This window comes from Sus scrofa, chromosome 6, assembly GCF_000003025.6.
Source record: "Sus scrofa isolate TJ Tabasco breed Duroc chromosome 6, Sscrofa11.1, whole genome shotgun sequence".
In the NCBI taxonomy this organism is placed as follows: Eukaryota; Metazoa; Chordata; class Mammalia; order Artiodactyla; family Suidae; genus Sus; species Sus scrofa.
The window spans coordinates 46,068,476-46,081,706 of record NC_010448.4 but is presented as its reverse complement, the minus strand read 5'-3'; the positions used below and the strand labels follow the sequence as shown (position 1 = coordinate 46,081,706).

The window sequence follows — 13,231 nt, the reverse complement described above, 5'->3', positions numbered from 1 at the left end:
TCGGCTTGGGTCACTGCAGGTTTGATTCCTGGCCTGGGAACTTCTGAATGCCATGGCTGTGGCAAAAAAAAAAAAAAAAAAAAAACAACCCCCCCACACACACATATACAAAAACAAAAAAAACACTAAAACTCAGTTATAACCATCTAGTAACTTTTTTTTTTTTTTTTTTTTTTTTTGTCTTTTTTGCCTTTCCTAGGGCTGCACCTACATATGGAGGTTTCCAGGCTAGGGGTCTAACTGGACTGTAGCTGCCCGCCTATGCCAGAGCCACAGCAACGCAGGATCCGAGCAGCATCTGCAACCTATACCACAGCTCACAGCAACGCCAGATCCTTAACCCCACTGAGTAATGCCAGGGATCGAACCCAAAACCTCATGGTTCCTAGTTGGATTCGTTACACTGAGCCACAACGGGAACTCTGCATCTAGTACCTTTTTAATAGAACATGTTTTAAGACATTTGAATTTCATTACAGTTACTGTTCTGTTTAGGTGTTCTGCTCCTTTTTTTTTTTTTTTTTTTTTCACACAGTCAAGGCATGTGGAAATTCTTAACCCAGGGATGGAACATGCACCATAGCGGGGACCCCAGCTATGACCACATGGGATACTTAACCAGCTGAGCCACACGGGAACTCCCAAGTTTTCTACTTCTTAGTAGAAATCAGTAATTTGAATTTTATTAGAAAATTACAGTTACTTCTACTATGGTTATGAAGTTGCACAAAGCCTCAAAATTGTTTTAAACATAATGTGTATGGTTTAACTTTTCACATTTCTAATGCTTTTGTTTTGAGTTAATGTTTTGTTATTGCTTATTGTATTTCATTTATCTTTTTTTCTTTTTTTTTTTTTGTCTTTTGTCTTTTTTAGGGCCGCACCCTCGGCATATGGAGGTTCCCAGGCTAAGGGTCTAATTGGAGCTGTTGCCACCAGCCTATGCCAGAGACACAGCAACGCCAGATCTGAGCTGCATCTGCGACCTACACCAAAGGTCACAGCAAGGGAGCGAGGCCAGGGATTGAACCCGCAACCTCGTGTTTCCTAGTCAGATTCATTTCTGCTGCACCATGACGGGAACTCCCATTTATCTTTTAGAACCAAATTGAATTTCAAAAAATCTGGCCCACTTTTTTGTTTTCTATAGTTCATCAATTTCAGAATCAATACTGATGTAAGCAGTTTTCATATATTGAGGTGTGGGAAAGTCATACTGGCTTGTACATAATTTGGCCTGAACTTTATATTGTGAGAACAGCCTTGTATCCTGTTTATTATACATTATACACCTTCTTTAACCATTAAAGAAAAAAATGCACGATCCACAAGTAAAGAATGTCCACTTTGAAAATAGGGATAAATGTCTTCCTTCCTATAAGCCCATGCCAGTGCTTCTTCAAAGATAAGATTCCCTTCCCAGGAGTTCCCAGTGGCGCAGTGGTTAACGAATCCGACTAGGAACAATGAGGTTGCGGGTTCGGTCCCTGCCCTTGCTCAGTGGGTTAACGATCTGGCGTTGCCGTGAGCTGTGGTGTAGGTTGCAGACTCGGCTCTGATCCCACGTTGCTGTGGCTCTGGCGTCGGCCAGTGGCTATAGCTCCGATTCGACCCCTAGCCTGGGAACCTCCATATGCCGTGGGAGCGGCCCAAAGAAATAGCAAAAAAAGACAAAAAAAAAAAAGTTTCCCTTCCCAGACACCAAGGCTATACTGACTTGCTGTGTACATGCTAATCTGTCTCTTTTGAAATCTTGAAGGAATGTTCCCATGTCATATTTGATGTATGTTCTTTGTTCTAACAAGATATAAAACTGTGCTAAAAGCCATGCTTCTCTGGAGCAGTTTCTCACAGCTAGGGAGAGGCTAGATCCACATCCCCCGTCTCCACTCTAGTACTCCTGCGCAGGTGGAATAAAACTCTTTTATTCCTTATTGTAGTTTGTTTACTGATTATTTGTGTCCACAATACTTATTCATTTTATATTTAATAAAATTTGGTAAGTAATGTTTTATAATAAGGACATGACAATGGCCAAAATATAAGGGAACGCTCTTAAAGTAAGAAAAAACTCACTAGAAAGTACTGTTAAAAAATATTAGTGTGACTTTCTAGAGATCTTTTTACCTGTGTTTTTTACCTGTATTAACATACTTATAAATGTTTGAAAACCGTATTGCACGGTATATAGTTTAGTATTGGCATCCTATTCCGCACTCAGGGTCGTTGTCCTTGAACCTCCTCAGGCCCTTCCCAGACTCCCCTCCGTCTAAACTCTCCCCGGCCACGTCCCCAGCCCGCTAGTCTGGGACTACATTTCCCAGAAGCCCTCAGGGTGGGCCGGCCCAGCCCCTACCGGGCGTCTCTGAGACTCCGCCCCAATCTTGCTGAAAAGCGGAGACCTGGGGCTACGGCTTTACGGCGTTCCTGACCGAGGACTGCGTGGGATCTGGGAATGAATTTTCCGCCGGAACGCGAGCACCCACTTTTCCCGACTGTCGGTTACATTTCCCAGAAATCTCCACGGTCCACGGCCCTTTCTTACTCTTCGGCGGCCACCTATGCTACCCCGCCCTGTCGGTTCGCCCAGGTCTTCGACGGTGTTCCAGCGTAGCTGGGCGGTCTGGACTGCGTTTCGCTAAAGGCTGGGAACGCTACGCGATTCTGGGCGGAGAAGACTGTTGTGCGGGCCGCCCAGGCTCCAGTAGTTTTCCTCCTCTGGACTACATTTCCCCGAGGGCTCCGCGGTGTAAGCAGCTTTTGGCTGAAAGTGGCTGGCTGGTGGTGAGTTGGCGGGAGTTCGGACGCTAAGGATCGGGACATTCCAGGCGACCTCGCTCACTGGTTTGGGGAGGATTCAACCAGACTGGAGAGAGAGGAGCCCAGAGAAGTGGACGGTGAGGATTCCCGGGACAGGGCTGGGGTCTGCCAGGAGTTTGTTAAGCGTGGTTGACTGTCGGGCTTGTCTGAGCGGCGTGCAGAGAGGGTGGGGTACCTTATCTAAGTAGTACTATGTATGTGTTCGTGTGTGTGTGTCTCCCGCGGTGGATACCTTAGCTGGAGAGAGTGGGTGTGCGCGCGTGCCCCCATTGTGGCCACTTCGCCAACTCTGCCTTTGGGGGTAGAACTGGGAATGGCGCCTTCTTTGTACGTTTTTGGTCGGCGCCGAGTGGGGTCCGCTAGCGAATGTTTGGAGCTTCTACCTCAAGCCCAGATTGATCTCATTGCAATCTCCATCCCAAGAGCTGCACAGCTGCAGCCGCCCACTCTCCATCGTGCTGAATGGCTTTCTCCTGGGGTTGTTTATGGTGTTTGTCCGGGGGTTTCTAGAGCTTTGGGCAGGGAGCCCCTCCTATTTCTATTTCTCTGTTCTTTGATCACCTTGACCCCTGTGGTCACCTAGGATCCAGGCCCCGGGAGGCCTACAAAACAGGAATGTGGGACTCTGATAGGTGGAACCAATTAGAATGTGTCTTGGAGCCACAGATCTGGGCTTGGTGTAAGATACTGGCCTAAAAGAACCCGAAGTCCTGCCCTTAGGGAGGAAGGAGGCTGCAGTCCGGGAGTCTGGCCCAGGACTCCCACCTGTACCCCTAAGACCCCCTGCTCTTCTTTTTCATGAGGAAGGGAGTGGTGGAGTTGCAGGCTTTTAGACTTGGCCTCCTCTGGGCTCCAGGAAGGAACTGTTGTTTCATAGTTTCTTAACCTTTTCCCACTTTTTCCTTCTCTAAGAATCCGGAAGAGGAGGAGAGAAGAGCCGCTGTGCATCAGAAGTCATGGCTGAGGTAAGTTGTATTTGCCATTTTCTTTTTGGAAAGTTCTTGCTGGTTTTCAGGACAGTATCTTGTTATAGGAGTCTATCTAGAAGATTTACAGCAGTGATTTGGAGGAAGGGGAAGAGAGGAGGAAACTACATTTTTGGAAGTGTTTTCCTACACCAGCCAGGAACCTAAATCTAGGCTGCTTTGCATACCTTGTCATATCTGATTGGAAGTTCCATTTCCCTGGATTTTGTTTACTGCTAGAACAATCTTGATAGAATGTGTCTGAGTGATATGGCAGGGAAATAAAGTTTATCACCCATGGTCCCACCATCTAGAGATAATCACTATTAATGTTTAAAATTATTTTCTTGAGGAGTTCCTGTTGTGGCTCCACAGAACTGAATCTGACTTAGTATCCATGAGGACGCAGGTTCGATCCCTGGCCTTGCTCAGTGGGTTAAGGATCCAGCATTGCCTTGTGAGCTGTGGTGTAGGTCGCAGATGTGGCTCCGATCCTGAGTTGCTGTGCCTAAGGTGTAGGCTGACAGTTGCAGCTCCATTTCAACCCCTAGCCTGGGAACCGCCATATGCCGTGGGTGCAGCTCTAAAAAAAAAGGGTATTTTCTCTGCACATGTGTGTGGGTATGTAATTTTATTTTCAGAATAGGATGATATTACTAATAAAAGCAACTAACTTATTGAGTGTTTACTTGAAGTAACTTGTAGTTTGAAGTTCTTGATGTTTATCATCTTGTTGAATCCACATAACAGCCCTATGAGTCAGGTAGGTTTTTTTTTTTCCTTAGGTATTACAGTGATTTCTTTAAACTTTCTATTGTAAACTAAAACACAGATACGGAAAGTCACACAATATAATAGAATTATTTATTTTGCTTAAGGAATTATAAGAGCAACACTGTTGTCACCAGCACCCATGTCGAGAAATAGAATAGTGCTAACCACTCCAGAAAGAAGCTCTTCCTTGTGATCCCCTCCCTCACCCTCAAACTAATTGCACTCCTACCTTTTATCATAACCCCTTCCTTATTAAATAAAAAAAACCTTAATTATTTGCTGTTACTTTCATACATTAAAAAAAAAAAAAAGTAGGAGTTCCCATCGTGGCTCAGTGGTTAACACACCCGACTAGTATCCATGCGGTTTGATCCCTCAAATCTCAGCTGGGTTCGATCCCTGGCCTCGCTTGGTGGGTGGGTTAAGGATCCGGCCTTGCTGTGGTGTAGGCTGTAGGTCGCAGACGTGGCTCAGATCCTGTGTGGCTGTGGCTCTGGCGTAGGCCAGCAGCTACAGCTCCGATTGGACCCCTCGTCTGGGAACCTCCGTATGCCATGGGTGAGGCCCTAAAACACAAAAAGACAAAAAAAAAGAACAAATTTTTAGCAGCTACAGGATCTACAGCACCCTTTTCTCTTTTTGAAATTGTATTTCTATCCTACTTTCCCTTTTAGATTTTCTTTATGAATATATCTTTTAACGGTCTTTTCATAATTCTTTATATAAAAATATGTATATAAATTTAAATGTAAACTTTTAAGAACTTTCTGTGATTCTAATGCTTTAAGTATTTAGAAATTCTTCTATATTAATTTATGACCACAATTATTAGTGCATAATTGATAATGTGAATGCTGCACGTTTTTTTGAACCTTCATTTATTTTTTAATTTTTTTAAACTCGGTGAATTTTATTTTATTTGTAGTTGTATCACTATCATCACAACCCAGTTTTACAACATTTCCATCCCAAAACCCTAGCCTATCCCTCCACCTTCAAGCTGTCTCCTTTGGTAACCAAAGTCTCTGAAACAGTTCCTGTTCTACGAAGTTCACTGTATCCTTTTTCTAGATTCCACATATAAGTGATAGCAGATGATGTTTGTGTCTCACTGTCTGACTAACTTCACTTAGCTTGATAATTTCTAGTCCATTGATGTTGCTGCAGATGCCATATTTCATTCCTTTTTTATGGCTGAGTTATATTCCATTGTGTGTATGTACCACGTCTTCTTTTTCAATTCTTCTGTTGATGACATTTAGGTTGCTTCCATGTCTTGGTTATCATATATAGTGCTGCAGTGAACATTGGGGTACATGTATCTTTTAAGTCATGGTTTTCTCTGGGATTGCTGGATCAAATGGTAATTCTAGTTTTAGTTTTTTGAGGAATCTCCATATGTTTTCCATAGTGATTGCACCAATATACATTCCTGCCAACAGTGTAAGAGGGTCCCCTGTTCTCCACACCCTCTCCACTTATTATTTGTAGACTTTTTGACGATGGCCATTCTGGCTGGTGTAAAGTGGTACCTCATAGAAGTTTGATTTGCATTTTTCTATTAATTAGTGGTGGTGAACATCTTTTCATGTGGATTTTGGCCATCTGTATGCCTTCTTTGGAGAATTGTCTGTTTAGATTTTGTGCCCATTTTTTTTTGATGGGTTTTTTTGTTTGTTTTTTGTTTTTTTGGTATTTGAGTTGGAGATTAATCCGTTTTCATTTGCTTCATTTTTAAATATCTTCTCCCATTCTATAGGTTGTCTTTCCGTTTTGTTTAGGGTTTCCTGTGCTGTGCAGACACTTTTAAGTTTAATTAGGTCCCGTTTGTTTGTTTTTATTGTCATTACTCTAGGAGGTGGATCTGAGGAGATCTTGCTTCAGTTTATGTCAGAGAGTGTTCAGCCTATGTTTTCCTCTAAGAGTTTTATAATATCTGGTTTTATATTTAGGTCTTTAATCCATTTTGAGTTTATTTTTGTGGATGATGTTAGGGAGTGTTCTAATTTCATTCTTTTACATGGAGCTATCCAGTTTTCCCAGCACCACTTATTGAAGGGACTGTCTTTTTTGCATTGTATAGTCTTGCCTCCTTTGTTACAGATCAGTTGGCTGTAGGTGCATGGGTTTAATTCTGGGCTTTCTATTCTGTTCCACTGGTATATTTCTGTTTTTGTGCCAGTACCATACTGTTTTGATGACTTTGTAGTGTAGTCTGAAGTCAGAGAGCCTGATTCCTCCAGCTCCATTTTTCCTTCTCAGGATGACTTTGGCTATTCTAAGTCTTTTTCTTCCCAACAAACTTTAAAATATTTTGTTCTAGTTCTGTGAAAAATGTCCTTGGTAATTTGATAGGGATTGTGTTGAATCTGTAGATCGCCTTGGGTAGTATAGTCATTTTGACAATATTGATTCTTCCAATCCAAGATCATAGTATATCTTTCCATCCGTTTGTGTCATCTTTGATTTCTTTCATCAGCGTCTTTTGTCTCTTTACGCAGGTTTATTCCCAGGTATTTTATTCTTTTTGATGCAGTGGTAAATGGGATTATTTCCATAATTTGTCTTTCTGATCTTTCATTGTTAGTATATAGACATGCAGTCGATTTCTGTGTATTAATTTTGTATTCTGCAACATTATCAGATTCATTGATGAGCTCTAACAGTTTTATGGTAGTGTCTTTAGGATTTTCTAGGTATAATTTCATGTATCTGCAGATAGTTTGGATTCCTTTTATTTCTTTTTCTTCTCTGATTGCTGTGGCTAGGACTTCCAGAACTACAATTGAATAGTAGTGGTGAGGGTGTACATCCTTGTCTTGTTCCTGATTTTAGCAGGAATTCTTTCAGCCTTTCACCATTGAGAATGTTAGCTGTGGGTTTGTGGGTTTATTATGTTGAGGTAGATTTACTCCATACCCACATTCTGGGGGAGGGGTTAATCAGAAATTTGTGTTGGATTTTGTCAAAAGCTTCTTTTGCATCTATTGAGAGGATCATATAGTTTTGGTTCCTCAGTTTGTTAATGTGGTGTGTCACACTGATTTGAGGATATTGAAGAATCCTTGCATCCCTGGGATAAATCCCACTGGATAATGGTGTACAATCCTTTTAATGTGTTGCTGCATTCGGTTTGCTAATATTTTGTTAGGGAGTTCTGTGTCTGTTCATCAGTGATACTGGCCTGTAATATTCTTTTTTTGTGGTATCTTTGTCTGGTTTTGGTATCAGGGTGATGGTGGCCTCATAGGAGTTTGCCGGCGTTCTTTCCTCTGCAGTTTTTTGGAATAGTTTCAGAAAGATAGGTGTTAACTCTTCTCTAAATGTTTGATAGAATTCACCTGTGAAGCTATCTGGTCCTGGACTTTGTTGGAAGTTTTTTAATCACATTTTTAATTTCAGTACTTGTGATTGGTCTGTTCATCTGTTCATCTTTTCTATTTCATCTTGGTTTAATCTTGGAGATTGTACTTTTCTAAGAATTTGTCCATTTCTTCTGGGTTGTCTGTTTTATTGGCATATAGTTGCTTGTAGTAGTCTCTTATGATCCTTTGTGTGATGTCTGTTGTAACTTCTCCTTTTTCATTTCTAATTTTATTGATTTGAGTCCTCTCTTTTTTTCTTGAGAGTCTGGCTAATGGTTTATCAATTTTGTTGATCCTTTCAAAGAACCAGCTTTTATTTTATTTTATTTTATTTTAAATTTTTTTGTCTTTTTGCCTTTTCTAGGGCCGCTCCCACGGCATATGGAGGTTCCCAGGCCAGGGGTCTAATCAGAGCTGTAGCTGCCAGCCTACACCACAGCCACAGCAAGGTGGGATCCTTAACCCACTGAGCGAGGCCAGGGATCAAACCTGCAACCTCATGGTTCCTAGTCAGGTTCGTTAATCATTGTGCCACGATGGGAACTCCAGAACCATCTTCATTTCTGTTTAATTTATTTCTGCTCTGATCTTTGTGATTTCTTTCCTTCTGCTAACTTTAAGTCTTGTCTTTTTCTCTAGTTGCTTTAGGTGTAAAGTTAGGTTGTTTATTTGTTTGCTGAGATAGGCTTGTATAGCTATGAACTTCTCTCTTAGAACTGCTTATGCTACCTACATCCCATAGGTTTTAGATAGTTGTGTCTTTGTTATCATTTGCTTCTAGGTATTTTTTAATTTCCTCTTTGACTTCTTCAGTGACTCATTGGTTGTTTAGTCTCCACGTGTTTGTGTTTTTTGCAGTTTTTTTTCTTGTTGATTTCCAGTGGTATAGCATTGTGGTCGGAAAAGATGCTTGATATGATTTCAGTTTTCTTAAATTTACCAAGGTTTGATTTGTGGCCCAGAATGTGATCTATCCTAGAGAATGTTCCATGTACACTTAAGAATGTGTATTTTTATGCTTTTGGATGGAATGTTCTATAAATATATATTAAGTCCATCTGGTCTACTGCATCATTTAAGGCCTGTGTTTCCATGTTGATTTTCTGTCTGGATGATCTGTCTGTTGCTGTAGGTGGGGTGTTAATTCCCTCACTATCATTGTGTTATTGTCAATTTGTCCTTTTAAGGTTGTTAGCAGTTGCCTTATAAATCAAGGTGATCCTCTGTTGGGTGCATACATATTTACAATTGTAGTATCTTCTCCTTGGATTGATCCTTTGATCATTATGTAATGTCATTTTTTGCCTCTTAAGATATTCTTTATTTTAAAATCTTTTTTGTCTGATATGAGTATTGCTACTCCAGCTTTCTTTTTTTTTTTTTTTTTTTTTTTTTCTATTTCTTGGGCCACTCCTGTGGCATATGGAGGTTCCCAGGCTAGGGGTCCAATCGGAGCTGTAGCCACTGGCCTACACCAGAGCCACAGCAACTCGGGATCCGAGCCGCGTCTGCAACCTACACCACAGCCACGGCAACGCCGGATCGTTAACCCACTGAGCAAGGGCAGGGACCGAACCCGCAACCTCATGGTTCCTAGTCGGATTCGTTAACCACTGCGCCACCACGGGAACTCCTACTCCAGCTTTCTTTTGATTTCCATTTGCATGAAATATTTTCTTCTATCCTCTCACTTTGAATTTGTATATGTCCCTAGAACTGAAGTGGGTCTCTTGAAGAGAGCATATATATGGACTTGTTTTTGTACCCATTCAGCCAGTCAATGTCTTTTTGTTGAGGCATTTAATTCATTAACATTTAAGGTAATTATTGACATGTATGTTCTCATTGCCATTTTATTAACTGTTTTGGGTTTGTTTTCATTGCTCTTTTTTCTTCCCTTCTTCTCTTGTTCTCGTCTCTTGTGGTTTGATGACTATCTTAAGTGTTGTATTTGAGTTGCTTTTTCTTATTTGTGTGTGTATCTACTGTAGATTTTTGGTTTGCCGTTACCCTGAAGTTTTGATATAGGAGTTTATGTGTATATGTATATATACGAGATTGTTTTAAGTTGTTGGTCTCTTAATTGCAAGTGCATCTCCAGTGTCCTGCATTTGTACCCTCCTCTTCTCATGATTTATGGTTTTGGTAGCATTTATGTGTGTGCGGATGACTTCTTATCTTTACAGTACACATGCCTTTATTGGTGAGCCTTGTCATTTGTAATATTTTTGTTTCTAGTTGTGGTCTTTTCTTTTCTACCTAAAGAAATTCCTTTAGTATTTGTGTGTGTATCTACAAAGCTGGTTTGTGCTGCTGAATTCTCTTAGCTTTTGTTTGTTTGTAAAGCTTTTGAGTTCTCCTTCAAATATGAATGAGAGCCTTGCTGAGTAATCTTGGTTGGAGGTGTTTTTCTTCTATCACTTTAAGTATATTGTGCCACTCCTTTCTGGCCTGCAGAGTTTCTGCTGAAGAATCTGCTAACAGACCTTATTGGTGTTCCCTTGTATGTTATTTGTTTCTTTTCCCTAGCTGCTTTCACTATTTTATCTTTGCCTTTAATTTTAGTCAGTTTGATTAATATGTGTCTCAGGGTGTTCCTCCTTGGGTTTATTTTATATGGTACTCATTGTGCTTCCTGAATTTGAGTGAGTGATTCCTTCCCCATGTTAGGGAAATTTTCAGCTATTATCTCTTCAAATATCTCCTCTGGCCCTTTCTCTCTCTCTTCTGGCACCTCTGTAATATGGATGTTGGTGCATTTAATGTTGTCCCAATTATCTTAGACTCTCTTCATTCCTTTACAATCTTTTTTCTCTTTTCTTTTTTGTATCAGTGATTTGCTCTAGTCTGTCCTCTACCTTGCTTATTCATTCTTCTGCCTCCTGTACTCTGCTGTCAATTGCTTCTAGTGAATTTTTTATTTCCATTATTTTATTTTGCATCTCTGCTTGCTTAATCCTTATATCTTCTATTTCTTTGCTCAGTGTTTCTTGTAATTTATCAATCTTTGCCTCCAGTTTATTTCCAAGATCTTTTTTTTTTTTTTTTTTTTTTTTTTTTTTTGTCTTTTTGCTATTTCTTTGGGCCGCTCTTGCGGCATATGGAGGTTCCCAGGCTAGGGGTCCAATCGGAGCTGTAGCCACTGGCCTATGCCAGAGCCACAGCAACTCGGGATCCGAGCCGCGTCTGCAACCTACACCACAGCTCACGGCAACGCTGGATTGTTAACCCACTGAGCAAGGGCAGGGACCGAACCCGCAACCTCATGGTTCCTAGTCGGATTCGTTAACCACTGCGCCACAGTGGGAACTCCTGTTTCCAAGATCTTGAATCGTCTTTACTATCATCAGTCTAAAGTCTTTTTTATGGAGGTTGATAATCTCCAGATCACCCAGTTGTTTTTCTGTGTTTTTTTTTTTTTTTTTTGGCCTTGTCTTTTCTAGGACCACACCCGCAGCATATGGAGGTTCCCACACTAGGGGTCCAATCAGAGCTATAGCTGCCGGCCTACGCCAGAGCCACAGCAACTCAGGATCTGAGCCATATCTGCGACCTACACCCACAGCTCATGGCAATGCCGGATCCTTAACCCACTGAGTGAGGCCAGGGATCAAACTGGCAACCTCATGGTTCCTAGTCAGATTTGTTAACCACTGAACCATGTGGGGAACTCCTTGGGGTTTTTTCTTGTTCCCTTGTCTGAGTCATAATTCTCTACTTTTTCATTTTGAATAGACTTTTGCCCTTTGGGTGTGGTCTCCTTTTTGCAGACAGTAAGAGTTTTTAGCCTCTCTTGCTTGTGGTGTCTGCACCCCTTGTGGCTGAAGTTGGTACAGGGGGCTTGCTGCAGGTTTCCTGATGGGAGGGACTGGTGCCTGCCCAGTGGTAGGTGGAGCTGATTCTTATCCCTCTGGTGAGTGGGGCTTTGTCTCTAGGTGTGTTAGAGGTGGCTGTGTGTCTGCAGGTGGGTGGGTGGGGGTCTTTAGGCAGATTGTTTGCTGATGGGTGGGGTTGTGTTCCTACCTGGATTATTGTTTGGCCTGGGGCTTCTCAGCCCTGATGGGTGGGGCCAAGTTTTTCCTCTGCTGGCCACCTCTAGAGGAGCACACACTGATGACTGTTCCCAAGACCTTTGGCTCTAATGTCCTTCCCTCACAACTCACTCACACACTGTTTTCCCTGGAGATCCTCCAAGAACCACAGGCAGGTCTGACCCAGATTCCTGTGGAGTCTCTGCCTTGCCCTGGGATCCAGTGCACATGAAAGCCTGTGTGCACCTTTCAGGAGTGGAGTCTGTTTCCCCCAGGCCTGTGGAGCTCCTGTACACAAGCTCTACTGGCCCTCAATGTCATATGCTCTGGGGGCTCCTCTTCCCAATGCCAGATCCCAAGGTATGGGAACCTGACTTGGAGCTCAGAACTCTCACTTCTGTGGGTGAGGCTTTTTGATGTAGTTTCCAGTCTGTGGTTGCCCACCCAGTGGATACGGTGTTATGTCACGTAAGCACCCCTCCTACCATCTCCATGTAGCCGCCTCTCTGTCTTCTGGAGTAGGATACCTTTTTTGATAGTTGGCAGTCTGTTGAAGGTTATTCAGCAGTTAGTTGTAATTTTGTTGCTTTTATGATAGAAGGTGAGCTCCAGTCCTTCTACTCCACCATCTAATTCCATCTCTCCCAAGTACGATTTTTTTATAGGTTTTTGGTGTGGTGACCTTTTTACAGATAATAGAGTTGTAGCCTCTCTTACTTCTGGTGTCTGCCCCCCTTTTGGCTAAAGTCGGTAAAGGGATTTGCTGTAGGCTTGCTGATGGGAGGGGCTGATGCCTGCCTACTGGTAAGTGGAGCTGATTCTAATCCCTCTGGTGGGTGGGGCTTTGTCTCTGGATGGGATTAGAGGGGGCTCTGTGCCTGAGGGGTCTTTAGGCAGCTGTTTACTGAAGAGCGGGGGCTGTGATCCCACCTGGATTATTGTTTGCCCTGGGGCTTCTCAGCTGACCGAAGGTTGACAGGTGACGGTGGGGCCAGATTTTCCCAAAATGGCCCCCTCCAGAGAAAGGCAGCTGCTAAATATTCCCGAGAGCTTTGCTTCCAGTGTCCTTCCCTCACAACAAACCACATTCACCCCTGTTTTCCCAGGATGTCCTCCAAGAACTGCAGTCAGGTCTGACCCAGATTCCTATGGAGACTTTGCTTTGCCCTGGGACCCCATGCACGTGAAAGTCTGTGTGCGCCTGTTAAGAATGGGGTCTCTGTTTCCCCCAGTCCCCTGGAGCTTCTGCACACAAGCCCCACTGGCCTTCAATGCC

The 13,231-nt window shown here is 42.6% G+C and overlaps 1 protein-coding gene across 1 annotated transcript in view; it reads left to right on the top strand.

Annotated features, from left to right (window-relative positions):
* The window catches only part of LOC102159768 (zinc finger protein 568-like), a 33,246-nt gene continuing 22,379 nt past the window's right edge, over window positions 2,365-13,231 (top strand). The window contains 2 exon segments of the mRNA XM_021097156.1: window positions 2,365-2,897; window positions 3,733-3,785. Of these exon segments, the coding sequence (XP_020952815.1) occupies window positions 3,777-3,785 (9 nt within the window). The 5' untranslated portion in view covers window positions 2,365-2,897; window positions 3,733-3,776.